Genomic DNA, 27,276 nt, shown 5'->3' with positions numbered 1-27,276 from the left:
AGAACAGCGCAAACTGGCTCTAACCAGAATCGAAAGGAGTGGGAGGCCCCCGGTGCACAACTGAGCAAGAAGACAAGTACATTATTGTCTAGTTTGAGAAACAGACGCCTCAAGTCCTCAACTGGCAGCTTCATTAGATAGTACCTGCAAAACACCAGTCTCAACGTCAACAGTGAAGAGGTGACCACGGGATGGAAAATGACCACCAAACTTTAACTTCCTGACTGATGTCTCGAGATGTTGCTTCAATATATCCACATAATTTCCCCTCCTCATGCAGCCATCTATTTTGTGAAGGGCACCAGTCCCTCCTGCAACAAAGCACCTCCACAACATGATGCTGCCACCCCCGTGCTTCACGGTTGGGATGGTGTTCTTCGGCTTGAAATGCCTACCCTTTTTCCTCCAAACATAAGGATGGTCATTATGGCCAAACAGTTCTATTTTTGTTTCATCAGACCAGAGGACATTTCTTCAAAAAGTACGATATGCAGTTGCAAACTGTAGTCTGGCTTTTTTTATGGCGGTTTTGGAGCAGTGGCTTCTTCCTTGCTGAGCGGCCTTTCAGGTTATGTCGATATAGGACTCGTTTTACTGTGGATATAGATACTTTTGTACCGGTTTCCTCCAGCATCTTCACAAGGTCCATTACTGTTGTTCTGGGATTGATTTGCACTTTTCACACCAAAGTACGTTCATCTCTAGTAGACAGAACACATCTTCTTCCTGAGCGGTATGATGGCTGCGTGGTCCCATGGTGTTTATAATTGCGTACTATTGTTTGTACAGATGAATGTGGTACCTTCAGGCATTTGGAAATTGCTGACTTTTGGAGGTCTACAATTTTTTTTCTGAGGTCTTGGCTGATTTTTTAAAATTATCCCATGATGTCAAGCAAAGAGGCACTGAGTTTGAAGGTAGTCCTTGAAGTACATCCACAGGAAAACCTCCAATTGACTAAAATTATGTCAGTTAGCCTATCGGAAGCTTCTAAAGGCATGACAATTTTCTGGAATGTTCCAAGCTGTTTAAAGGCACAGTCAACTTAGTGTATGTAAACTTCTGACCCACTGGAATTGTGATACAGTGAGAATAAACAATTATAAACAATTGTTGGAAAAATGACTTGTGTCATGCACGAAGAACATTACCTAACCGACTTGCCAAAACTATAGTTTGTTAACAAGAGTGGTTGAAAAACAAGTTTTAATGACTCCAACCTAAGTGTATGTAGACTTCTGACTTCAACTGTATGTAAGACAGTCATTATGTTGGGCACTCACTTTTCCCAATTCCACATCACTGTCTGATCTTACAGCACTGCTTGTGGAGATCCATGGCGCTTATGGGAGGTCTTCTCCTCCAGGCTCCCAGCACTGTGACACTGCTGGGGGCTGTGCTGTTTCTGCTGGTCTTCTACCTCTTCTTCTCTGGTTCCAACTCTGAGGAAAAGGGGATGGAGCCTCCAAGACCCAGGCCACTGCCCCTGCTTGGCAACATGCTCCAGCTGGATCTCAAGAAGCCCTATCACTCTCTCTGCGAGGTAAGATGAAGTCCTCCGTTGCTTTCAGAGAAAACTGTTGAGGTTATTGATTTGATCTGTAAGATGTTATCTGTTTTATCTCACTTATGTAGTTTTCTTGCTATTTCACCAGGTTTGAAAAGTTCAGTAAGCAAATTGATAGAAGACTTCCACACATTGTATATGCTTTTAGCAGGTTAATGTTGTTTAATGTTGTATTCTGTAATGTATTTCAATAGATATGTCCTGTCCAAATAGCCTGGTCCCAGATCTGTTTTTTTGCTGGGACCAGGCTATGGCCAAAATACTTTGTGACAGTGACCAAAGCATTGCAAGGAAAGAGATGAGGCCACTTTAGAATATTGAGATGCACCCTAGGAATATTCATTCAGGGATCTTGTTAACAAAACAGCCCTGGGTTCAAATACATAGTGTAAGAAGATTTGTCTAAATACATATTTTGAAATGTTTTTAAGGTCTTTAAAATACAGTGAATAGTATTTGAACCCAGGTCTGACCTCAACTGTAAACCCCTGTTTACCAAGCCATATGTGATGTCCTATTTTGTGCTTATTCATATATGACTACGAGGCATAACTGTGTACTTTATGTATGCTTTTTATGTCCAGCTCTCCAAGAAATATGGCTCCATCTTTACGATTCACTTTGGACCCAAGAAAGTGGTTGTTCTGGCAGGATACAAGATGGTTAAGTAGGCGCTGGTCAATCAGGCAGAGGACTTTGGGGACAGGGACATCACTCCTGTGCTCAGTGAACTAAACCAAGGACATGGTAATGATATTTGATTTATTCTGACTTTGTCACATTCTTAAAGAGAGTTCACCAAAATTACATATTGGGTTTCCTTACCCTGTATGCAGTCTATGGACAAGCTAAGACAGCAATCCATGCTTTAGTTTTGTTTACCTGGCCACTGTCTACAACAGCTAATCCAATACAAGTCAATGTCCCCATATATTAGCTTGTTTTGCATTTTATGTCCAAATCATCTTAAAATAATTGTCCAGTGTTTCCAGATATCTATGAAATATGACCGATAATTAGTTACAATATGAGTAACATATTTTCCATTCCAAAACAATTGTAATTGAGCATGTTAAATATAAGCTTTTCTGTGTTGGAATGGTGTGGGCGTACCACAACAAAATTGTGTGGGCTTATACCAAAATATTAATGCGAGTCAACTACTTTTTGGCATTTTTATGTTAGGCATCAAGGTTGGAGTCAACAACATTATGTGGGTATAAGTTAACAGAATATTAACTTTTAAAAGTGGGATTTTCTCTGGAGTCTTATTTTAAAGCTGCAATAGGTACGTTTTTGGGCAACCTGACCAAATTCACATAGAAATGTGAGTTATAGATATATTATTCTCATTGAAAGCAAATCCATCAAAGGTTCTTATACTAATCCTCTGCAAATAATATAAATGTATATGATTAATTAGCATTTACAGATGATCATGCCCAGAAAGGATGCATAGATCATTTGGTAGATTGTTCATTTTCTTGGTATATGATAATTATTATGAAAGAGTCAAATAATTATGAAATGGCATATTATTGTGAATATATTATGTTTTTTTTATTTCACTTTGAATTATCATGGAAACCGACTACTTTCTTTACAGGGATTCTGTTTGCCAATGGAGACTCATGGAAAGAGAAGAGGCTCTTTGCCCTGACAGACCTTAGAGACTTTGGGATGGGCAAGATACTGAGCAAGGAGAAAATCTTAGAGGAAATTCACTACCTGATTGAAGTGTTTGTACAATACCGGTATCTCTACACTGTAGTAGTAGAATTAGCATAATGTATTTGTGTAAGAGATGTGTAGCCCTAATTGCCTTTAAAAATATATACATTATTAGTAAATAGATACATTAGTTAGCTTGTTTAGTGATTGTGTCAGTTCTAGAAAGCTTATTTTGTACGACCACCCCCCATCACTGTCAAATGACCTGGCCCAGGTATCCTGGAAGGATATTGACCTCATCCCGTCAGTCGAGGATGCCTGGTCGTTCTTTAAAAGTAATTTCCTCACCATCTTAAATAAGCATGCCCCTATCAAAAAATGTAGAACTAAGAACAAATGTAGCCCTTGGTTCACTCCAGACCTGACTGCCCTTGACCAGGACAAAAACATCCTGTGGCGGACTGCAATAGCATCGAACAGTTCCCACGATATGCAACTGTTCAGGGAAGTCAGGAACCAATACACACTGTCAGTCAGGAAAGCAAAGGCTAGCTTTTTCAAACAGAAATTTGCATCCTGTAGCTCTAACTCCAAAAAGTTTTGGGACACTGTAAAGTCCATGGAGAACAAGAGCACCTCCTCCCAGCTGCCCACTGCACTGAGGCCAGGCAACACGGTCACCACCAATAAATCCATGATAATCAAAAATGTCAATCAGCATTTCTCTACGGCTGGCCATGCTAACCCGGCCAACAGCTCCGCACCCCCCGCAGCTACTTGCCCGAGCCTCCCCAGCTTCTCCTTCACCCAAATCCAGATCGCAGATGTTCTGAAAGAGCTGCAAAACCTGGACCCGTACAAATCAGCTGGGCTAGACAATCTAGACCCTCTCTTTCTAAAATGATCCGCCGCCATTGTTGCAACCCCTATTACCAGTCTGTTCAACCTCTCTTTCATATCGTCCGAGATCCCTAAAGATTGGAAAGCTGCCGTGGTCACCCCCCTCTTCAAAGGGGATGACACTCTAGACCCAAACTGTTATAGACCTATATCTATCCTGCCCTGCCTTTCTAAAGTCTTTGAAAGCCAAGTTAATAAAAACAGATCACTGACCATTTCGAATGCCACCGTACCTTCTCCGCTGTGCAATCCGGTTTCCGACCTGGTCATGGGTGCACCTCAGCCACGCTCAAGGTACTAAACGATATCATAACCGGCATTGATAAAAGACAGTACTGTGCAGCCATCTTCATTGACCTGGCCAAGGCTTTCGACTCTGTCATTCACCGTATTCTTATCGGCAGACTCAATGGCCTTGGTTTCTCAAATGACTGCCTCGCCTGGTTCACCAACTACTTCGCAGACAGAGTTCAGTGTGTCAAATCGGAGAGCCTGTTGTCCGGACCTCTGGCAGTCTCTATGTGGGTATCACAGGGTTCAATTCTGGGGCCGACTCTTTTCCCTGTATATATCAACGATGTCGCTCTTGCTGCGGGTGATTCCCTGATCCACCTCTATGCAGACGACACCGTTCTGTATACATCTTTGGACACTGTGTTAACTAACCTCGAAACGAACTTCAATGCCATACAACGCTCCTTCCGTGGCCTCCAACTGCTCTTAAACGCTAGCAAAACCAAATGGATGCTCTTCAACCGTTCGCTGCCCGCACCCACCCGCCCAACTAGCATCACTACTCTGGACGGTTCTAACCTAGAATACGTGGACAACTACAAATACCTAGGTGTCTGGCTAGACTGTAAACTCACCTTCCAGACTCATTTCAAACATCTCCAATCCAAAATCAAATCTAGAATCGGCTTCCTATTTTGCAACAAAGCCTCCTTCACTCACGCTGCCAAACTTGCCCTAGTAAAACTGACTATCCTACCGATCCTCGACTTTGGCGATGTCATCTACAAAATAGTTTCCATTACTCTACTCAGCAAATTGTATGTAGTCTATCACAGTGCCATCCGTTTTTTTACCAAAGCGCCTTATACCACCCACCACTGCGACCTGCATGCTCTAGTCGGCTGGCCCTCGCTACATATTCGTCGCCAGACCCACTGGCTCCAGTTCATCTATAATTCTTTGCTAAGTAAAGCTCCGCCTTATCTCAGCTCACTGATCACGATAACAACACCCACCCGTAGCAAGCGCTCCAGCAGGTATATCTCACTGGTCATCCCCAAAGCCAACACCCCATTTGGCCGCCTTTCCTTCCAGTTCTCTGCTGCCAGTGACTGGAACGAATTGCAAAAATCGCTGAAGCTGGAGACTTACATTTTCCTCACTAACTTTAAACATCAGCTATCTGAGCAGCTAACCAATCGCTGCAGCTGTACATAGTCCATCTGTAAATAGCCCACCCAATCTACCTACCTCATCCCCATACTGTTTTTATTTACTTTGCTGCTCTTTTCCACACCAGTATCACTACTTACACACCATCATCTGCTCATCATCATCTGCTCATCTATCACTCCAGTGTTAATCTGCTAAATTGTAAGGTTCTTACAGGTTCTGCATCAATCCAGGTACAGTCTGCTCATCCAGTCCACCCTGTTTTTTAAACGACTTTCTCACTAGACAATGGCTGTTTCAGTGCAATCAATAAAACTAGGGGGGGGGGGGGGGGGATCAAGGACAAAAATGTGAAAATCTTCACCGCTCTACAGACGTCTATATTGGTCTACTGATACAGGAGTATTAAAGGCCCAGTGCACTACTTTTGTGAAAAAATATGGCTTTTGTTTTTGTACATGTTTCTCAGCACCCCTACTTCCCACGGATGTGAATTTTTTGGTAGCATATTCCTACCTAACCAGTTTGATGGACCATCAACAGGCAATTCAATATAATAAGTGAAAGGTCTGTGAAAAAGTCTGAGAGTTTTGTGTATGCAGGAAAAGTAATGTATTATTTTTACAGAATAGTATAGGTTAACAGGTTAAAGAAAACTGACATCACAATATGCCTTACTGATATTGATATTAAACAATATTGATATCATATCAAATTATCAATATTAAATTATCAGGAATTGTGAAAACCTGAGTTTAAATGTATTTGGCTAAGGTGTGTGTAATCTTCCGACCTCAACTGTATACGCTCAATTTATTGTTGATATTTAACTCTGCGTCATTGTATTTCACTATGTACACTATTAATTGAAAATAACTGTTGTTCAGTATTCTAATGTTAATTATTTAGAGCAATGTTTACTCACAGTATAATCACGAGTTAAACTTCTATTTAATCAAACAACACTATTTTGTGGTTTATATGGTCCCATTTCAGTTGCAAAATCAAATTTACATATTTCTTAATGTGTCATATTAGGTTGGCTTGTTTGTGAAATCCAATCTCTATTGGCATCAATTTAATTAAGATAAATAATTTCCAGAAATTTTACATTACCCACAATTTACATTCAGAATGCAAGTCAGCCTTCTCAGTAAAGGTTGCAAAATGTATGTTACATGTCGTGGAAATGTCCTGTATTACCAAATCATGAATGAGCAAACCACACACAAGTCAGAGTTAGATCATAAAGTCCATATTTAAATTATATATGAGCTTCACCATAGCCCTGTGACTCTCAGATCAATTCAGTGTCTATAAATTAATTATCTGAGAGTGTCAACATGATGGCAACTGAGATCCTTTCTAGCAAAGATCCACCTCTCTAGTCGACATGACAAACCACAGATAATAGGAACTTTCACGAGGAAAGATTTTACTTGAGAGAGGAGTATCCCATTGCCAGACAGTATTTAGCTATAAATTATTGTTCAGTTTGCTCACTTAGACAAAGTTTTATCTCATTCTTGGTACCACTTAGGACCAAAACATTACCTCATTCAATGGCATATATCAATTGTCAATTCTAGATATTCCCATCAAAAATACAACCCCTCCTGGACAAGCTTACGGAGAGGAGTGACTGGCACACAGACATTGTGGAGCCAACTAACTGGTTCCCCATTAATCACACCATCCCTTACCATGGTTTAGGAATAGTTACAGACACATTCACAGATAAGACAAACCTGACCTCTCCCCTCTCTGGGGCCCAAGTAACTTTACCCACATAAGCATACTTATGAACATTCATAAAACATCTTATTTATCAATGTTACCTAAAGAATTCTGATTCTGCCACAACACATTGCATTGTGTAGCATAAGATAATAAAAAAACAATCAATGTACAGTACCAGTCAAAAGTTTGGACACACCTACTCATTCATTATTTTAAAACTATTATCTACATTGTACAATAATAGTTAAGACATCAAAACTATGAAAAAAACACATGGAATCGTGTAATAACCAATAAAATATATTTTAGATTTTAGACTGCCAAGAGTGTGAAAATCTGTCATCATAAAAGCAAAGGGTGGCTACTTTGAAGAATTTAAAATAAATGGTGATTTATTTAACACTTTTTTGGTTACTACATGATTCCAAGTTTTATTTCATAGTTCTGATGTCATTACTATTTTTCTACAATGTAGAAAATAGTACAAGTAAAGAAAAACCCTGGAATGAGTAGGTGTGTCCAAACTTTAGACTGGTACAATCCATACGAAAACACAGACATTGAAACAATTTTTTTTTTTAAAGTCTAACTGCAACAGAGCATGCTGGAAGGTATGACAATAAGACCCCTCCCATGTCTGTGGATACTCCATAGTTTTAACTCCCTGCCTCTGATTACTCTTAAGGACAGGAAGCAAACCAAAACAGTCAGGGAAATCAGACAAAATATTGTTTTTCGAGAAATCAACTACGGAATGCCAACTAAAGGTGTTGACCCTCCACATCTCTCAAGACAACTGGAGCAATGTAAAAAAAAATAGAAAAATCAAAAACTGTAACATTACCTATTTTGGGGTGGTGTGTAGGTGTGGAGTGGTTGTAGTCGGTTAGAGTGAGTACTATATTAAAAACAAACATGTTTTAAGTGAGAAGTAGGCATTGGTCTGAAGCCAAAAAAGAAAGGAAATTCACAAGCACCAAAATGCCTACTCCACCTATGCTCTACCAACGTTTTCCAGCCGACAGTTTTGACCCACTTCAGTTGCTATGTCTATTGTAATTCAAACAATGTATGCAGGTTACTCAGGATTCAAACCGTATCAAAACAGATTACTTTTTACAGTCTGGAAAATACATATTTGTCACAGAAAGTAAAATGAACCCATCTTCAACGTCTGGAATAGACGTCTTTTGAACGATTGTTGCTTCCTGGGTTCTGGGGAAACACTGAAAAGTAACACGACACTGTTGATCAGTCAGCGCAAATCTGGATTAAAATGGCATGAGGAAAATTGCATTGACTGAAGAGGGTGTACTGAATTAATGCATCATAAAGATAGGGCTGGAATTTGGTCTGGATGCTCAAGCAGCAACGTGTATATCTTGTCTTTTTTTAGATAATTCAGTAGCTAACGTGTACACTCACTGCAATGCACAGCCAATGCGTTACTTGCATGTGCATTGGCTGGGTTTCAACATGGCCAACTGTTTCTTAGCAAGACAACATTTATTATCTACAGTTTGTGTTGTGAGGGATTGATCTTGGTTGAGGAAATGTAGACTAGCTATCAGTGTTTGTGCTGAAACTTACATCTGGCTGCCAGGCTGCCAGTTTGAGCTTCAACGATTTAAGCTAATAAACCAACTTTCAAATGTCCAACTGCCCCAACTGATTGCTTGAGAAAATATTTTTGATAGCATTTATAGACATATCACAATTTCAGAACCATGGACAGTGATTCTCTACTTTGAGTGGCAGGTGGCATCCGAATACCCATACTAGCGTACTACATACTTAAACGGCATACTATTTACTCATCGTCGCATGCTTTTTATCACGTACTGTTTAGTAAAAAGTATTGCATGGCCACAACGTGATAGATTTTTCCATATTCAACTTTGAATAGAATAGGAATGGAGTTACAGGCCTCCTCAGGCTGGTTATAGACAGGCTATCACAGTCGACCTATACCGTAGTAGACAATATAGCCCATCTAAAAATGACTGAAGACAGATTTGATTCCATTTTAACATATTTATTAGTGAAACATACACTATATGACCAGAAGTATGTGGACACCTGTCGTCAAACATCTCATTCCAAACTTGTAGGTATTAATATGGAGTTGGTCCCCCCTTTGCTGCTATAACAGCCTCCACTCTTTTGGGAACTAGATGTTGGAACATTGCTGCGGGGAGTTGCTTCCATTCAGCCACAAGAGCATTTGTGAGGTCGGGCACTGATGTTGGGCGATTAGGCTTAGCTCGCAGTCGGCGTTCCAATTCATCCCAAAGGTGTTCGATGGAGTTGATGTCAGAGCTCTGTGCAGGCCAGTCAAGTTCTTCCACACTGATCTCAACAAACAATTTCTGCATGGACCTCACTTTGTGCACCGGGGCATTGTCATGCTGAAACAAGACAGAGCCTTCCCAACTTTTGCCACAAATTTGGAAGCACAGAATTGTCTAGAATGCTGTAGTGTTAAGATTTTCCTTCACTGGAACTAAGGAGCCTAGCCTGAACCATCAAAAACAGCCCCAGACCATTATTCCTCCTCCACCAAACTTTACAGTTGGCACTATGCATTGGGATAGGTAGCGTTTTCCGGGCATCCGCCATACCCAGATTCATCCGTCGGACTGCCAGAGAATGAAACGTGATTCATCAATCCAGATAACGTGTTTCCACTGACACCTCTCTAGCCTTGGCATTGCGCATGGTGATCTTAGGCTTGTGTCCGGCTGCTCGACCATGGAAACCCATTTCATGAAGCTCCAGTTGTGGTGCTGACGTTGCTTCCAGAGGCAGATTGGAACTTAGTAGTGAGTGTTGCAACTGAGGACAGCGGCTTTTTATACTCTACGCGCTTCAGCACTCGGTGGTCCCGTTCTGTGAGCTTGTGTGGCCTACCACTTTGCGGCTGGGACAGGTCTGGCAGGGCAGAAATCAAACAAACTGACTTGTAAAGGTGGCATCCTATGACGGTGCCACATTTACAGTTACTGAGCTCTTCAGTAAGGCCATTCGACTGCCAATGGTTGTCTATGGAGATTTTATACCCCTGTAAGCAACGGGTGTGGCTGAAATAGCCGAATCCCCTAATTTGAAGGTGTGTCCACATATTTTAGTATATATAGTGTATATACATTAAATCGCATTGCTTAGTACACACACTAAAACTTTTCCAATCAAAAAGGCTATTGCACAGAAAAACGTGGACAGTCGGGTGCATTTCAAATTCAGTACCGCTGGACAGCAAGATAATAAACTGAAGCACTGATCATTGGGAACAAGATCAAAATAAGTACTAAGACTTGATACATGGATTAAATAGGTCGCCTAGAATACAAAACTAAAACAATCTGTTCCAATTCAAAGGCCTGATTAACATGACATCAATAACGCAGCCACATCCTGAGTCCCCGGTGCCGACACATTCAGGAATCAGAAGATGGTTTACCATTTAGTTTAACAGCTCTAACAAAGGCCAAGAGAACAAGTAACACTTTCAGTGGAAAACAAAAATCCACTTTGTCCCCAAAGACTTCTGTTTTCAAAGATGTAGACTACGCTGCAATACTTGGTCATTTTAAGGAGAAAAACTACTTAGCCTACATTTGAACACCATCGCAATAAGCTTCAGGCATCTGTGGCATTGTGTTTTGTAACAAAAACTGCACATTTTAGAGTGGTCTTTTATTGTCCCCAGCAGAAGGTGCACCTGTGTAATGATCAAGCTGTTTAATCAGAATCTTGATATGCCACACCTGTCAGGTGGATGGATTATCTTGGCAAAAGAGAAATGCTCACAAACAGATTTAGAAAAAAAAATTTGCTTTTTCTGCATATGGAACATTTCCAGCATCTTTAATTTCAGCTCATGAAACATGGGACTTTACAACATTTTACATGTTGTGTTTATATTTTTGTTCAGTATATTTAGGATGCAAGTATGGGTATTCAGACACATTCTATTAATTTTATTTAAGGGAGGTGGGGGGGGTGAACTCCGACCTTGGGGGGGGGGGGGGGGGGTCCACAGAAACTATGTTACGCCAGTGTCTATAGATACTGATAAAGACAACCTGAAGTCGGTTTACTTTTGAGGAAGAACACAAGTCATGTTTTGTGGATAAAATGTGTCAGAGGTCTCTTCTGTCGACAAACATTTATTTTTAAAACTGTTGCAAATAGAACATTATGTATTTGCAACTTCAAAAAATGTTAACAAATGGAATGCTTGAGTCATGAAGTCCTTTGGGAAGAAAACATTAGCCAGCTAAAAGCAGGGATAATGTGCTGAAGTCCTTTGGGAAGAAAACATTAGCCAGCTAAAAGCAGGTATAATGTGCTGAAGTCCATTCTATAATTTTACTTACTGAATGTTTTCAAACCTGATGAAAATGAAAACATTTGAACAACATTAGCCAGATTAAACAATCTTACAGATCACATCAACAACCTAGGACTGGGTGGTATGGCCAAAATATATATTAGCATTTATTATTATAATAAAAGTTCTACATTTGCTGTATGAGTTGTGCAGTACCCTAGGGAAGCCACATACATTCTAATTGATTTCAGTTAGGCTTTTCCATTTGGATTCATTATATACTCTTCAACTAAACTTCAACCAGAAGTTGATCTCATTTGAGATCATTCCCACTCTGCCACATAGTGCTGCATGATACAGGCGAAATATCTAGGCCTTATTTTTTACAAAATATTGCAATTGTGATTTGACTTGTGATTTAGATCAAAACACTTGGTTGAACTGTTGGAATCATGGAAATATAATACCTGTTCTAATTCTATAGTTAGAATGTGATAGTGGGCAAAAAGCCAGGAGGTGTTCAAATAATTAGAATACTAACAGGATCTCTATGGAGGAAATACTGTAGATCCATTCTTGTGTTACTGTTCTATTATTCTTAAACTCTGCATCAATGTAAAGGGCTCGTAAGCAAACATTTATCCGTAAAGTCTACACCAGTTGTATTCGGAACATATGACAAATACAATTTGATTTGATTTCATCTTGAATGACAAACCAAGAAACTGACCCTGGGACTGTATTCTTGATTGACAAACCATAAATATGATCCTTTGTGTAGGGGGTGGGGGAATAACTTCATTGGATCTCTGTGGGGGTAAGGGCACATCCAATAAAGAATAGGATTCTAACATCCAAGTTTGGTCTCTCAAGTTTAGCTGGAATTTAGCCCGAAAGGATTTGAGAAATATTGGTTGATGATAGGTTGATGAAAGCAAACTTTGTACATACAGTGGAGAGAACAAGTATTTGATAACCTGCAAAATCGGCAGTGTTTCCTACTTATAAAGCATGTAGAGGTCTGTAATTTTTATCATAAGTACACTTCAACTGTGAGAGGCGGAATCTAAAACAAAAATCCAGAAAATCACATTGTATGATTTTTAAGTAATTAATTTGCATTTACGGGGTCAGTGTATTCAAACCTGCTGCCATAGACAATGGCCAAGATTATGTTGGAGATTGTGTAATTTAGAGGCTGGGTGGTGTCAAATGCTGTACCTGTAATAAAAAACAAGGAAAAGTAAAAAGTTAAATAATCATGAGGCCTGCTGCCTGGATTCCATAAGCCATGTGATTCAAACTAGAAAAGAGGATTCTTGACCAGGCCCGGTTGAAAAATGTGCCATTTTAGCAATACAGCCCAATGATACCTGGTGATCTCTGTGATAATGTTCTTATTCAAGATAGATTGGGTGACAACATACTTACTGTTTGCAGGCCTATGAAATCACAAAAGTCTATGGCCAAAGGGGTTCAGTCATAGGAGCAGAACACCACCCTGCATCCCACTGCTGGCTTACTTCTGAAGCTAAGCAGGATTGGTCCCTGGATGGGAGACCAGATGCTGCTGGAAGTGGAGTTAGAGGGCCAGTAGGGGGCACCCTTTCCTCTGGTCTAACAAAATATCCCAATGTCACAGGCCAGTGGGGACATTGCCCTGTGTAGGGTGCAGTTTTTCAGATGGGACGTTAAACGTGTGTCCTGACTCTCTGTGGTCACGAAAGATCCCATGGGACCAGTGGAGGCTGGCGACTTGAAAAATTGAGGAGGATGGGAGTGAGAGGGCTACTTACATTGTTGGAATGGGATCACATCAAATCAAAAATCAAATTTTATTTGTCACATACACATGGTTAGCAGATGTTAATGCGAGTGTAGCGAAATGCTTGTGATTGAATGAGGGTATGTGGCATGAGTTGAGGTGTTCAGAGGCTTGACCAGTGCAGGACAGGATTTTACTGGGAACTAAAAACAATAACACAAGACATTGTTAGACAAAAGAGCTAAGAATGAGGTAGTCCAAGCAAGAAGTAAAATCTTTGATGTGTAATAATGTGATTGTGTATGAGATTGACTCTACATACAGTAATGAGAGAAAATTGATTGGGGTACTCACAGTGCTTGGAAGGGAAACATTCAATGCACCAGTGGATGAGAGGGCAGTTGAGACGTTGTGGCTTCAGTTCATGTCAGGAGAAAGTTGACAATGGTAGTGGAGTGGAGTATTCATCACCTCATAAATCAGGGAACGAGGGGACATAGCTGTAAATCCAAATAGCAGGTACGTTCCATTACAGCTGTGCCTTCGTAGGTTTGGACGAATTTCTCTAGGAAGTTAAAACCTGTTAAAGATATGGCTGATTACTGCCCCCTTTGGAGAAATTGCGTGCCCATAGTAAACTGAAAAAAAATCTGTAAAAAATTGCTAATATATGCATATAATAATAATTATTGGATAGAAAACACTCTAAAGCTTCTAAAACCGTTGGAATTATGTCTGTAAGTATAGCAGAACTCACAGGGCAGGCATTCTTCCAAACTAGTTTTGTGGTCATGAAAGTTGGGGCAACTTTGACGTCATCGCCCCCACCCTTCCCAACCAGCTATGGATCTGGGGACACTTTCTATGTCTTCCACTAGATGTCCCCATTCAGTAGAGCGTTTAATCGTTCAAATCCCGCGAGAATTGGCCCTATGGGAGTGAATTGAGTGAGTGCCGCGAGAAAATACCTGTGCGTTAGGGCGCGAATTGGTCCCAGCCATTCCTTTGTTCCAGCACTCCGGAGAAGGACAAACAATGACCGGTTGAATTGAAAATAGTTTTGTAGGTTTATAACATCATAAAGCTTGGTTCTGCACTTAGTTTGACCTGTTTAGTCGACATATAATATGTAATTTTGAAGTTTTGATGCGCAACTTTTCCGGACCAGAGGACATTTTGGGTGCATTTCAGCTGATGTTATTAGCAGTAGCTAATACAAAGACGCAAGACTTGAAACCAAACAATGTTTTGGGTAAGTATGAACCCTTCCAGTACATTCTGAACGAAGACCATCAAAAGGTAAGGGAATATTTATGCTGAAATCTGTGTTTCTGTTGACTCCAACATAGCGGAGAAATATAGCTTATATCTGAGCACCGTCTCAGAATATTGAATAGTGAGCGATTTCTGTAACGTTAAAAATAAATGTAACAAAGCGATTGCATTAAGAAGCGGTGTATCTTTCTAACTATATGTAGAACATGTATATTTAGTCAAAGTTTATGATGTCTATTTACGTTATCTTGCGGCGCTACCTACATTTTCTGCGGACATTTTTGAGTATTTTCTGAACATGAATTCAATGTAAATGGACATTTATGGATATAAATGCAATATTATTGAAAAAAAAATGTACTGTGTAACATGTCCTATTACTGTCATCTGATGAAGATTTTCAAAAGGTTAGTGAATTATTTATTTTTGAATCCTGCTTTTATAATTGTATATTTTCTGGGACAAAATGGCTGCCTCTTGTCTTGGTTTCGGTGGTGGTCTAATATAAATATGTGGTGTGTTTTCGCCGTAAAACATTTAAAAAATCTGACATGCTGGGTAGATGAACAAGGTGTTTATCTTTCATTTGAGCTATTGGACTTGTTAATGTGTGGAGGTTAAATATTTCTAAGAATATTTTTGCGTTCCATGCGCCACCGTTCCAGCTGAACGTGGGAGGGGATGTTCCCAAAGGGGATCCCTAAATCCTCATCAGGTTTTAAATGCAGACATCTCAAAATTCATAAAGTCAAACACAGACTGCGCATCTCGCCCACTTGACACATCAAAGTAGCCCAAGAAACGTTCCTGAATAAAGCCCTGATCATCCACATACCTGACGGTGACAGACAACTGAAAGCAGACTGGTGGCCAGTGGTGTAGGTTTAGCCGGTGCGGTCAAACTAGGGCCTGCAATATATATGGGCCCTGTGATGGGCCCGGATCTGAATACCTCCCCACCACGCCTAAGTATTAATTGTTGACGCAGGTCCATCACGTCTACAATTTGATGAGAAGATCTTTCTTTAATGTAGGCCATATGATAAATGATGGTTTCACCAACAATTTTTGTTTTGCCACTACATAAGTCAGTATGATATTTTAGTGTATTGATGACAATAAATCTAATTAATTAGCTAAATAAATCATATTATTCAATAGCTTCAATACCAATAACCTCTTGAAGCTTGGGGGCACTATTTTTATGTTTGGAAAAATAACGTTCCCAAGTTAAACGGCCTATTTCTCAGGACCAGATGCTAGAATATGCATATAATTGACAGATTAGGATAGAAAACACTCTAAAGTTTCCAAAACTGTCGAAATATTGTCTGTGAGTATAACAGAACTGATATTGCAGGCAAAACCCTGAGGAAAATCAGTTGTGTAACTGTAATTTTGTAACTGGGAGTCTCGTGAGTGAAAACATCCGAAGATCAAAGGTAAACGGTTCATTTGATTGCTTTTCTGATTTTTGTGACCAAGCTTCCTGATGCTAAGTGTACATAATGCTGGGCTATCGATAAACTTACACAAAGTTAGTTGGATTGCTTTCGCTGTAAAGCATAATTTCAAAATCTGAGACGACAGGTGGATTAACAAAAGGCTAAGCAATATTGCACTTGTGATTTAATGAATATTAATATTTTTTAGAATATTATTTGACTGTTGCACTATGCTATTCAGCGGTTGTTGACAAAAATGATCCCGCGACAGTGATGGGTAGCGTCAAGATTAAAATAATGAAATGCATTCTGGGATTCATTGTGCAGATGTTCTCCAAAGTGTTTCTGTCATTGTTTTAAGCAACAGTTGAACTAGCTAACAAGAGACAACAGCCCCAAAAAATTGAGAGAAAGTCGAGAATAGAAAATTACGGATTTAAAAATCAGCAATGTATCAACACAAAAGTGGAGCCCAAAAGAGGAAGGACAAAAATGAGGAAGCAAAGGAGGTATCAAAATGAATTAAATTAGATCGATTTTTCAAATGCAGTTCAAGTGCAGCCAGTATTGGCTTTGGGGATGACCAGTGAAATATACCTATTGGAGTGCGTGCTACGGGTGGGTGTTGCTAAGGTGACCAGAGATAAGGCAGATATTTACCTAGCAAAGACTTGTAGATGACCAGGAGCTAGTGGGATTGGCTACAAATATGTATTGAGGACCAGCCAACGAGAGCATACAGGTCGCAGTGGTGGGTAGTATATGGGGCTTTGTTGACAAAACGGATGGCACTGTGTTAGCAAACTGGATGGAGCCTGAGTAGAATGTTGGAGGCTATTTTGTAAATGACATCGCCGAAGTTAAGGATCGGTAGGATAGTCAGTTTTACGAGGGTATGTTGAGCAGCATGAGTGAAGGAGGCTTTGTTGCGAGAAAGGAAGCCGATTCCAGATTTAACTTTGGATTGGAGATGCTTAAAGTGAGTCTGGAAGGAGAGTTTACAGTCTAGCCTGACACCTAAGTATTTATAGTTGTCCACATATTCTAAGTCAGAACCATCCAGAGTAGTGATGCTGGTCGGTTGAAGAGCATGCATTTCGTTTTACTAGCATGCTAGCATAAGAGAAGTTGGATGCCACGTAAGGAGTGTTGTATGGCATTGAAGCTCATTTGGAGGTTTGTTAAAAGTGTCCAAAGGGGAAAATGTATACACCGCAGCTTATGTTACGAATCCCTTTTTGGCCCGACAGTCTAGGGGGGGATGGTAATGAGACACGTAACATAACTCATGTAAATTATAATTGTGACAAAGTACGTGTGAACGAAATAACCAGGACAACTGAAATAATACCGTCAAACTCAGGGTTTATTTCTAAACACACGGTAATGGGGGGAAGCAGGAAAAGGGGCTGAGCTGGACCCAAGGAAAGAAACAATAAGTATTCAAAACACCCCTAAGCTAGACTAGCCTATTTCAACAACAGCTAACTAACTAACCAAAAATACAGTGGGTGGTCCGCCCAGTTCTAACTAGTGTGTTTTAACAAAGTTTACCTACGGGTAGTGTATGCCCATGGGCGACTTGTCTTGGTTTCCCCTTTTCCCACCAGCAACAAACAAACACCATAACCAAAACAATACTCACAGGTGATGACAAAGTGCTATGGAGGTGCTCAAACAAAAGAGAGGTTAATTAATACACAGAGAGCGAGTGAAGAACCGAGATCTACAAACATGGCATTTACAAAGATTGAGCTACCCTGAAATCTACAAAGAACAGCTATCTACCAACATGGCATTACAAAGAGATTGAGCTTCTGAAATCTATCAAGAGCAGAGTTCTACCAACTTGGCATTACAAAGAGATTGAGCTCTCCTGAAATCTACAAAGAACAGCTATCTACCAACATGGCATTACAACGCAGCAAATAAATGGTATAATTGATGTTATAAACTGGGTGGTTCGAGCCCTGAATGCAAGTTGTCTGACAGCCGTGGTATATCAGACCGTATACCATGGGTATGACAAAACATTTATTTTTACTGCTTTAATTACGTTGGTAACCAGTTTATAATAGCAATAAGGCACCTTGGGGATTTGTGGTATATGGCCAATATACCACGGTAAAGGACTGTGTCCATGCACTCCGCGATGCATCGTGCTTAAGAACAGCCCTTAGCCATGGTATATTGGCCATATTCCACACCCCTTCGTGCCTTATTGCTTAAATACTGTATATTACTTTAGTATGGTTACATTTAATTTGCTCTGTTTACGCAGTGTCTAGTCATTGTGCAAACGCACGGCAGCTTTATATTGCTATAGAATTTTTACAAATCAAATTTATTTATATAGCCCTTCGTACATCAGCTGATATCTCAAAGTGCTGTACAGAAACCCAGCCTAAAACCCCAAACAGCAAGCAATGCAGGTGTAGAAGCACGGTGGCTAGGAAAAACTCCCTAGAAAGGCCAAAACCTAGGAAGAAACCTAGAGAGGAACCAGGCTATGTGGGGTGGCCAGTCCTCTTCTGGCTGTGCCTTACAATACGTCATTCCCAAACATTTTATGAATTTATGATCACTAAGATATGGTCATTTTCAGGTTCTCACTTGTCAGAAGATATAAACGAAAAAGGGGTTCACTATTCCTGGTGGTGTATATGAACAGATTTTAATACCAAGGCTAATCAGAAGCCTGCGTCTTAGCTTATTTATCTTTGGGGTGTAATCAAGCTTAGCAGAGTCAATCATCTAGCTGTTATCAATAACAGACACTGTTAGTGTTATGTACCTTTGGTTGGCCCGTTTGAATAGGACAAGAAAGCTTAAAGGTGCAATAAGTTAGATTTTCATGCCCAAATCTTCCAATATATTATATGTAAGTAGTCACTAGTAGCTAATGTGGCTCAAGCTAACCACTAGCTAAGGTCAATGGAGAAAGAGTACCTTAAACTAGCCACCAGCTACCGCACAGTTTGTAAACACATTTTTGTGAGACCTTTTGGCTGCTTTTACACAGGCAGCCCAATTCTGGTCTTTTGTCCAATTGTAGGCAAAATAGCTGATCTGGTTGGTCAAAATACTAAACAGTGGAAAACGATCCAAATTGGGTTTCCTGTGTAAATGCAGTCTTGTTGTTTCAAATTTCATTCAACAACTGGAACCACTAATGGAGGGAAGTAGGCAGTCGAACTTCCACTCCTGCTGGAGCTAGCTACTTAGTGGTAGTTATTTGTTCTAGCTAGCAGATGGTTGCTAAGTATGCTTACTAGTCATATAAAAACATAACCACAAGGGTATATATTAGTGTCAACTACTGATAACATTAGCTAGAAAACTGATTGACTTTGCTAAGCTTGGCAACAGCTGTCCAGTCCCAGACAAGGTAGGACAGCAAGCAAAATCAACAAGCATTCTGTACATACATAATCGCAGTGCTTTGTATCAATCAATTACATTGTTGGATTGTAGAGCAATCAAATTAAACCAAAACCATTGAGGGACTGGTTTCATCTCAGACCTGGCTCACAGTACAGCCGGTGAGGTAACCCATTTCAGCATGTTTGTCTAAAGTGGAGCATTTGTTCTAAGTCGTGTATAGCATACATTAGGCCCAGACTCATTTCAGAGCCGGCTGACAGCACACAGCTGGTGAGGTAAGCTATTTCAGCATGTTTGTCTAAAGTGGAGCATTTGTTCATTTATAATAAGTCATGTATAATATACATTAGGCCCAGACTCATCTCAGACCCGGCTCACAGCACACAGCTGGTGAGGTGAAGGGTTGAGGGTGAACCCCACGGATGGTGTGAGGTCCAGATCATCCTCTGTTACTCCAGGAGGAGGAGAGAAATGAAAGCGCTGCAGGAGGGAGGTGAAGAAGAGGAAGAGCTCCATCCTGGCCAGACTCTCCCCCAGACACACCCTACGACCTGGAAGAAGATAAAATGAGGAAGACAACATATAACAATTAGGTCTACATAGATTTCCTACAGTTGACATAAATTGTACACACATTTCCATACCATAAACTCTCCCTGGGTCAAAGCAATTCCCCAAACTCTTAATTTTAGAGTATCATAGAAGGATTCACTTACCCAGTCAGTATGGATACAGAAACAGTGGAACTCACCTGCAGAGAAGGGCATGAAGGCATCCCTCTTGGTGAATCGACCTTCCTCATCCAGAAAGTGGGCGGGGTTAAAGGTGTGTGGGCTCTCCCATTCGCTTCCGTCTTGTAGGACAGACGTCAGTAGAGGAAACACAAGCGTCCCCTTCTTGATGAAATATCCCTGGAAGGTGATGTCTCGGCTGGTGGTGTGGGGGATGGCAATGGGTAAAATGTTGGCCAGTCTCTGGGTCTCATGGATCACTGCATCAGTGTAGGGCAGGTTCTTCCTGTCCTCTGCTAAGGGCTGACGACTTCCTATGACGCTGCTGATCTCCTCCAGGACCCGGTCTGAGATCGAAAGGAGGGAGGACCAAAGTTACTACCCTCAGAGAAAATGTCATCTTAATAATCTTTACCCTGGAGATTTTATAATTGAAACAAGATGGCTTGATAACTTCAACGGGGCTCTATGTGAACGATACCTTAACCTACGTACCAAAGCAGTCAACTTTTCTGTACAGTTCAAAGTTTTCACACTTAATGTATAACACCTTTTGTAAAACAGTAGTCCCAAACAGTAGACAATAGCTATACAAGACAAAGTAAATTGTATACATCACGTCCAACAACACTGTTAATGGTAAAAGATATGGGAGTACTTGTTATTGACTGTGATATTAATTTAGTTTTGTTTGACATTCTGTACACAATAGGTTTGTGTCCTGTGCAGAGAGTTGTGTCTAGTGTTTTGCCAAACAGTGCTTATCAATTGCATTTCATGTGAAACAATGATAAATGACATACTGTTGTGTATAAAAGGGGATTGTTTTGGCCTCGTGGATCCCAGTTTTTGCAGGTAGTCTTGTTATTTTGATGGTTGTATTTTCATTTTTAGGGTATCTTTAGTTCTGATGGCGCCGACAGAGATGGCAGCATCACAACTAGCTCTTAGGAAACTGCAGTATATTGTTTGTTTATGTACTATTTTTTTTTACAGAATTAGCTCTAGAATTGTTTTCTGCCATTACATACAGCTGGGAAGAACTATTGGATATTAGAGCAGCGGTAACGCACCAGAACTACCAGCATCACGAGGATTACGACCTGGAGCAGATCCTTTGTTTGCTCTCCCTAGAGCAGTTGAACTTATTCCAGAGGCTGACCCAAAACAATGCGGATGGAGGAGAGGTACTCAGGGTGGTCTTCTGGTCCAACTTAGGAAGCATGTACACCACCCACCACTCCCGAGTATTTTACTCGTTAATGTCCAATCGCTGGATAATAAAGTTGACAAGCTCAAGGCGAGAGTTGCTTTTCAGAGAGACGCCAGGGATTGTAACATACTCTGCTTCACGGAAATACGGCTCTCAAGATATTCTGTCTGACTCCATAAAGCCAGTTGGGTTCTCAAAGCATCGTGCCGACAGGAATAAACATCTCTCCGGGAAGCAGAAGGGTGGAGGTATATGTTTTATGACTAACGACTTACGGTGTAACTGTGATAACATACAGGAACTCAAGTCCTTCCAAACTAGAATATCTCACAATCAAATGCCAACCGTCTATATCCTCCACTCAAGCAAATACCACGACGGCCCTTAAAGAACTTCAATGGACTTTATGCAAACTGGAAACCACATATCCTGAGGCTGCATTGTTTGTAGCTGTGGATCTTAACAAAGCAAACTTGAAGAAAAGGCTTCCGAAAGTCTATCAACTCTATGTACTCGCACGGCTAAAACTCTCAACCACTGTTACATTACCTTACGGAATGCATATAAGGCCCTCCCCCGCCCTCCATTCGGCAAATCGGACCATGATTCCATCTTGCTCCTCTCTTCGTATAGGCAGAAACTCAAACAGAAAGCACCCATGGTAAGGACTGTTCAATCGGTATCCACGCTTCCAGATTGTTTTGATCACGCAGACTGGGATATGTTCAGAGTAGCTTCAGATAATAATAAAACTCATTCACCGTATTGTTAAATGTGTCTATCGGGAAGTGAATAGAAGAGGTTGTACCCACTGACTATTAAAACCAACCCCAACCAGAAACCGTGGATAGATGGGAGCATTCGCTCAAAACTGAAAGCGCGAACCGCATTTAACCAGGGAAAGACTGGGAAAATGGAAGAATACAAACAGTGTAGTTATTCCCTCCGCATAGCAATCAAGCAGGCTAAACGTCGGTATTGGGACAAAGTTGAGTCTCAGTTCAACAGCTCAGACACAAGACATATGTGGCATGGTCTACAGACAATCACGGAAAACCAGCCACGTCGCGGACACCGACGTCTTGCTTCCGGACAGACTGAACACCTTCACTCGCTTTGAGGATAATACAGTGCCACTGACACAGCCCACCACCAATGACTGTGGGCTCTCCTTCTCCGTTGCTGATGTGAGTAAGACATTTAATCGTGTTAACCCTCGCAAAGCTGCCAGCCCGGATGGTATCCCTAGCCGCGTCCTCAGAGCATGCACAGACCAGCTGGCTGGTGTGTGTACACAGATATATTCAATCAATCCCTATCCCAGTCTGTTGTCCCCACATGCTTCAAGATGGTCACCATCTCTTTCTTAGGTACAGGGACAAAGGTAATTTAACTAACTTTTGCAGCGTAGCACTCACCTCTGTCATCATGAAGTGCTTTGAGAGACTAGTCAAGGATCATATCACCTCCACCCTACAGGCCACCCGAGACGCACTTCAATTTGCTTACCACCCCAATAGATCCACAGACGATGTAATCGCCACCACACTGAACACCTCCCTAACCCATCTGGACAAGAGGCAAACCTATGTAAAAATGCTGTTCATTGACTATAGCTTAGCATTCAACACCATAGTACCCTCCAAGCTCATCATCAAGCTCGAGGCCCTGAGTCTGAACCCAGCCCTGTGCAACTGGGTCCTGGACTTCCTGACGGGTCGCCCCCAGGTGATGAAAGTAGGAAACAACACCTCTTCGCTGATGCTCAACACTGGAGCCCCACAAGGGTGTGTGCTCAGCCCTCTACTGTACTCCCTGTTCACCCATGACTGCTTGGCCAAACATGCCTCCAACTCAATCATCAAGTTTGCAGATGACACAACAGTGGTAGGCTTTATTATCAACAATGATGAGACAGCCTACAGGGAGGAGGTGAGGGCTCTGGGAGTGTGGTGCCAGGAAAATAACCTCTCACTCAACATCAATAAAACTAAGGAGATGATCATGGACTTCAGGAAACAGCAGAGGGAGCAACCCCCTATCCACATCGACGGGACCTCAGTGGAGAAGGTGGAAAGATTTAAGTTCCTCGGCATACACATCACTGACAAACTGAAATGGTCCACCCACACAGACAGTGTGGTGAAGGCAGTGCAACAGCGCCTCTTCAACCTCAGGGAGGCTAAAGAAATTTGACTTAACACCTAAAGCCCTCAAACTTATACAGATGCACAATTGAGAGCATCCTGTCGGGCTGTATCACCGCATGGAATGGCAAGTGCACCGCCCACAACTGCTCCAGAGAGGTGGTGCTGTCTGCCCAACGCCTTACCGGGGGCAATCGTCCCGCCCTCCTGGACACCTACAGCACCCGATGTCACAGGAATGCCAAAAAGAACATCAAGGACATAAACCACCCGAGCCACTGCCTGTTCACTCCGCTATCAGCCAAAAGGCGAGGTTAGTACAGGTGAATCAAAGCTGTGACCGAGAGACTGGAAAAACCGCTTCTATCCCAAGGCCATCAGACTGCTGTCATGACGTTGGCCTCTTTGAGTATAGCAACCCCATCCCTCTCTCCCTGCCTCCCCCCTTTCCTCCTTCAACTAGGCTGCTGTGGTCAGAGATCGTAAATTCCTGAGAAGACCTCATGGACACACAGTTATAGAGAGTAGTTTTTCATGGAGACAAAGGAAATCCTTCCACCTCACAGAACTTGAGGTACGAACAAAGTTCGTGTTCCGGAGAAAATGTAAAAGATCGGTGAAGAATCCAGCTACGAACTAGTCCATTTGTCACAACTTGGGAAGGTCATGGGAGACAGTGTGGCCACATTACCATAATGCTGTTTATCCCTCCCGTTGTCCTTATATTCTGTATAAACCCTGTGTTCTCCGGGTCAATTTTATCCGCCTCGGCTAAACCCTAAATGAGCACAGGTGTGACAGTATGCGTGTGCACAGCCTTTGCAGATATATTACTTACACCTGCAGCACACAGTATGTGTTTCAGAGTCCTTCTTCGGTGGGCAGATCTGACACCTCTTCCTCTTACTTGCCTCAGCTGGGGCAGTGGCTGGGACAGCTGGCTCCTCAGGTTGCTCACGAGATCTAGCCCTGTGAACAGCTTTGACAAGTGCTGCAGATGCATCTTTGCGGAGGAGACGCTCCCTTCTTTCGATGAATGGAGTTACGAGTGCCTTTCCCAGCTGCTCCAGGAACACCCTCCTCTTGTTGCGCTTACGAGGCATCCAGCTCGGGTTGATCTCTCTCCATATGACAAAGGCATTGTAGGAGGAAACGTCAATGATATTGTGGAAGATGACTAGGGGCCAGCGGGCAGTCATCCTTCTCAGCTGTAAGTTCCAATGACCTTACCTAGGTTGTTCACACCTCCTTTGTTGCAGTTGTAGTCTAGGATGATGGCTGGCTTCCTGTCGTGTCTATGGCTAATGTCAGCGGCCCCTGTGTGCAGTGTGCTCAGAAGTAACACAGTCTTGTTTTTCTTGGGAAGTTAGGAAACTAGAGTGGTGGTGGGCATGAAGGTGAACCTCGATGAGAACACCTCTCTGTGCTTTTCCGCAAGCAGTGCAGGCGGGAGCTCAGGCTTGTTCTTTCGAACAGTGCCAACCATGGTGACGTTCCTCCTGAGGAGCTGCCATCCGAGTTCATAAGAGGTGAAGAAATTGTCACACGTGACATTGTGACCCCTCAGTCCCTCTGTCACGTCAAGCACAACCCGCATCCCCTGGTTCTTCTCTGGACCTCCACTGGTGGGCTTCCCGGGGGAAACCTGCATCTTCCAAGCGTAGCTGGACTTGGCGTCGCAGGCCACCCATGACTTGATGCCATATTTCGCTGGCTTGCTGGGCATGTACTGCCGGAAAGGACAATGACCTTTGGCAACAAGAGTAGCATGGTGGCTAATTATTAGTATCAGTCGGTGTCACACACACAGAAGCAGTCACAGACGTCAATGTGTGTACAATCGCTTTTATGACATGTATGAAATGGAATCACAGTTACCAAGGCCTTGTTAGATCGGCCGCTATTATGTCAGCTGCTGACGTCCCAAAGTGGTGTACAGAAAAGGCCAGCCTAAAGGCCCCGAATGGCAAGCAATGCAGGCGTAGAAGCACGGCGCCTAGTAAAGTGTCCCTAGAAAGGACAGAACCTAGGGGAAGACACCTAGACATCGCTAGATAACCTATATACACTACCTCTGAATGGAACCAGTTGCTCGTCCACTGTCACATCAGGCCCTGGGATGTAGAGGACCGGCAGCCGCGCGAGCCACTCGTCCCAGACCTCTTGTATGGCTGCCAGTTTGTCCGAGGCACATCTTGCGGGTCTCGTCTCACGGTCGTCGAATCATATCAGTCTCGAGTAAGTGTGAAAGCGTTTGAGTAGCATGGTGGCACGGAACACGGCCCTTCCACTCTCTGCATCCCATAGACTAGAAGCAGCCTCACCTTGGGACCTGTACACGCCTGCTAAGATTAGCAGCCCTATGTAGGCACGCAGGTTGGTGTCATCCATCGCTTTTCAGTCGTCTCCGTATTTTCGAAAGCCCTCCAGGTTTGTCATGTCCAGGATGATTTGCTCCATTGCCGGCGTGATGAACAGGTAGAATATGGAGGCGATGTCGTGGCCATGGGAAACGGCAAATGTTGTGGGCCTCATCTCCAGTGTTTGGCCACCCTTGCCTGGTCGTGATATGCTACTGAGGACCATTTGATGTTGCTGTTTTTGACAGGAACGTCTCTCTTTCGGCTTGTCTTCTTGTTCTTGTTCTGACGATGATGATGATGATGATGCATCGTGCTCCGGGTTGTATTCCTCCCCATCTTCATCTTCTGACATGTCCTCCTCCTCCTCAGAGTAGTCTTGCTGGACATTTGAAAATATTTGTTCCAGAACCTGTTGGGCAGTGAACCGCAAGGTCATGGCTTCGGTTCATTGGGGAAGACCGGACATTTTTTTTTTTTTTTTTTTACCTTTATTTATTAACTAGGCAAGTCAGTTAAGGACAAATTCTTATTTTCAATGACGGCCTAGGAACAGTGGGTTAACTGCCTGTTCAGGGGAAGAACGACAGATTTGTACCTTGTCAGCTCGGGGATTTGAACTTGCAACCTTTCAGTTACTAGTCCGATGCTCTAACCACTAGGCTACCCTGCCGCCCCACATGATGAACCCATGACACTATTAGTATCTCTTTTTGTTTCCCCCACAGCTTACACGGACACATGAATAAGGGCAATAGTTCACTTGTGTACTCCTGGCCGGGGGGGGGGGGGGGGTCAGTATAGGACAGCAGGGCTCCACACGTCTGGACATGTACGAACGTGTAATTCACTTGTTTACCACAGGGGTCAGTCTAGGACAGCAGGGCACCACACATCTGGACATGTATGAACGTGTAATTCACTTGTTTACCACAGGGGTCAGTCTAGGATAGCAGGGCTCCACATACATGGACATGTCTGGAAATGTACGGAGGTGTAATATACTTGTTTACCCCTGGGTGTCAGTCTAGGACAGCAGGGCTCCACATACATGGACATGTGGGGGTCAGTATAGGACAGGTCACGGAATTTCCAAGTCGAATAATATCCCCGAGGCCATTGGGTTCACTCATCCACATGTCTGGACGTGTACGAATGTGTACCCATGACCATATTGCTACCTTTTTCTTTCCTACAGCTTACATATGGTTACATGAATAAAGGCACCAGTTCCACTTGTGTACTACTCCAGTCGGTCTACGACAGGTTCAACACAGTGGCCTGGGTCACAATGACCCGAGGACAGCGGGTGGGTCGATAATAGGAGCGGTGTCACAA

At 42.3% G+C, this 27,276-nt stretch overlaps 1 protein-coding gene and 3 pseudogenes across 2 annotated transcripts in view; 2 read left to right on the top strand and 2 right to left on the bottom strand.

Annotated features, from left to right (window-relative positions):
- LOC139365160 (cytochrome P450 2K1-like) overlaps positions 1–27,276 on the top strand; it is a 129,067-nt pseudogene that overhangs the window by 76,728 nt on the left and 25,063 nt on the right.
- LOC139423599 (cytochrome P450 2K1-like) lies at positions 1,289–3,355 on the top strand (annotated as a pseudogene).
- The window catches only part of LOC139365158 (cytochrome P450 2K1-like), a 30,160-nt gene continuing 21,639 nt past the window's right edge, over positions 18,756–27,276 (bottom strand). For both annotated transcript variants that reach the window (XM_071102595.1, XM_071102596.1), the window contains 2 exons: positions 20,239–20,565; positions 18,756–20,038 (listed from right to left, as the gene is read on the bottom strand). In XM_071102595.1, coding sequence (XP_070958696.1) covers positions 19,851–20,038; positions 20,239–20,565 — 515 coding nt within the window. In that variant the 3' untranslated portion in view covers positions 18,756–19,850. The remainder of the gene's footprint in view (positions 20,039–20,238; positions 20,566–27,276) is intronic.
- On the bottom strand, positions 24,337–26,377 carry LOC139424164 (piggyBac transposable element-derived protein 4-like; annotated as a pseudogene).

The sequence above is a fragment of the Oncorhynchus clarkii genome, chromosome 13 (genome assembly GCF_045791955.1).
Source record: "Oncorhynchus clarkii lewisi isolate Uvic-CL-2024 chromosome 13, UVic_Ocla_1.0, whole genome shotgun sequence".
NCBI classification, from domain to species: domain Eukaryota; kingdom Metazoa; phylum Chordata; class Actinopteri; order Salmoniformes; family Salmonidae; genus Oncorhynchus; species Oncorhynchus clarkii.
Note: the sequence above shows the minus strand (reverse complement) of the source record. Positions and strands in the feature narration are given on the sequence as shown.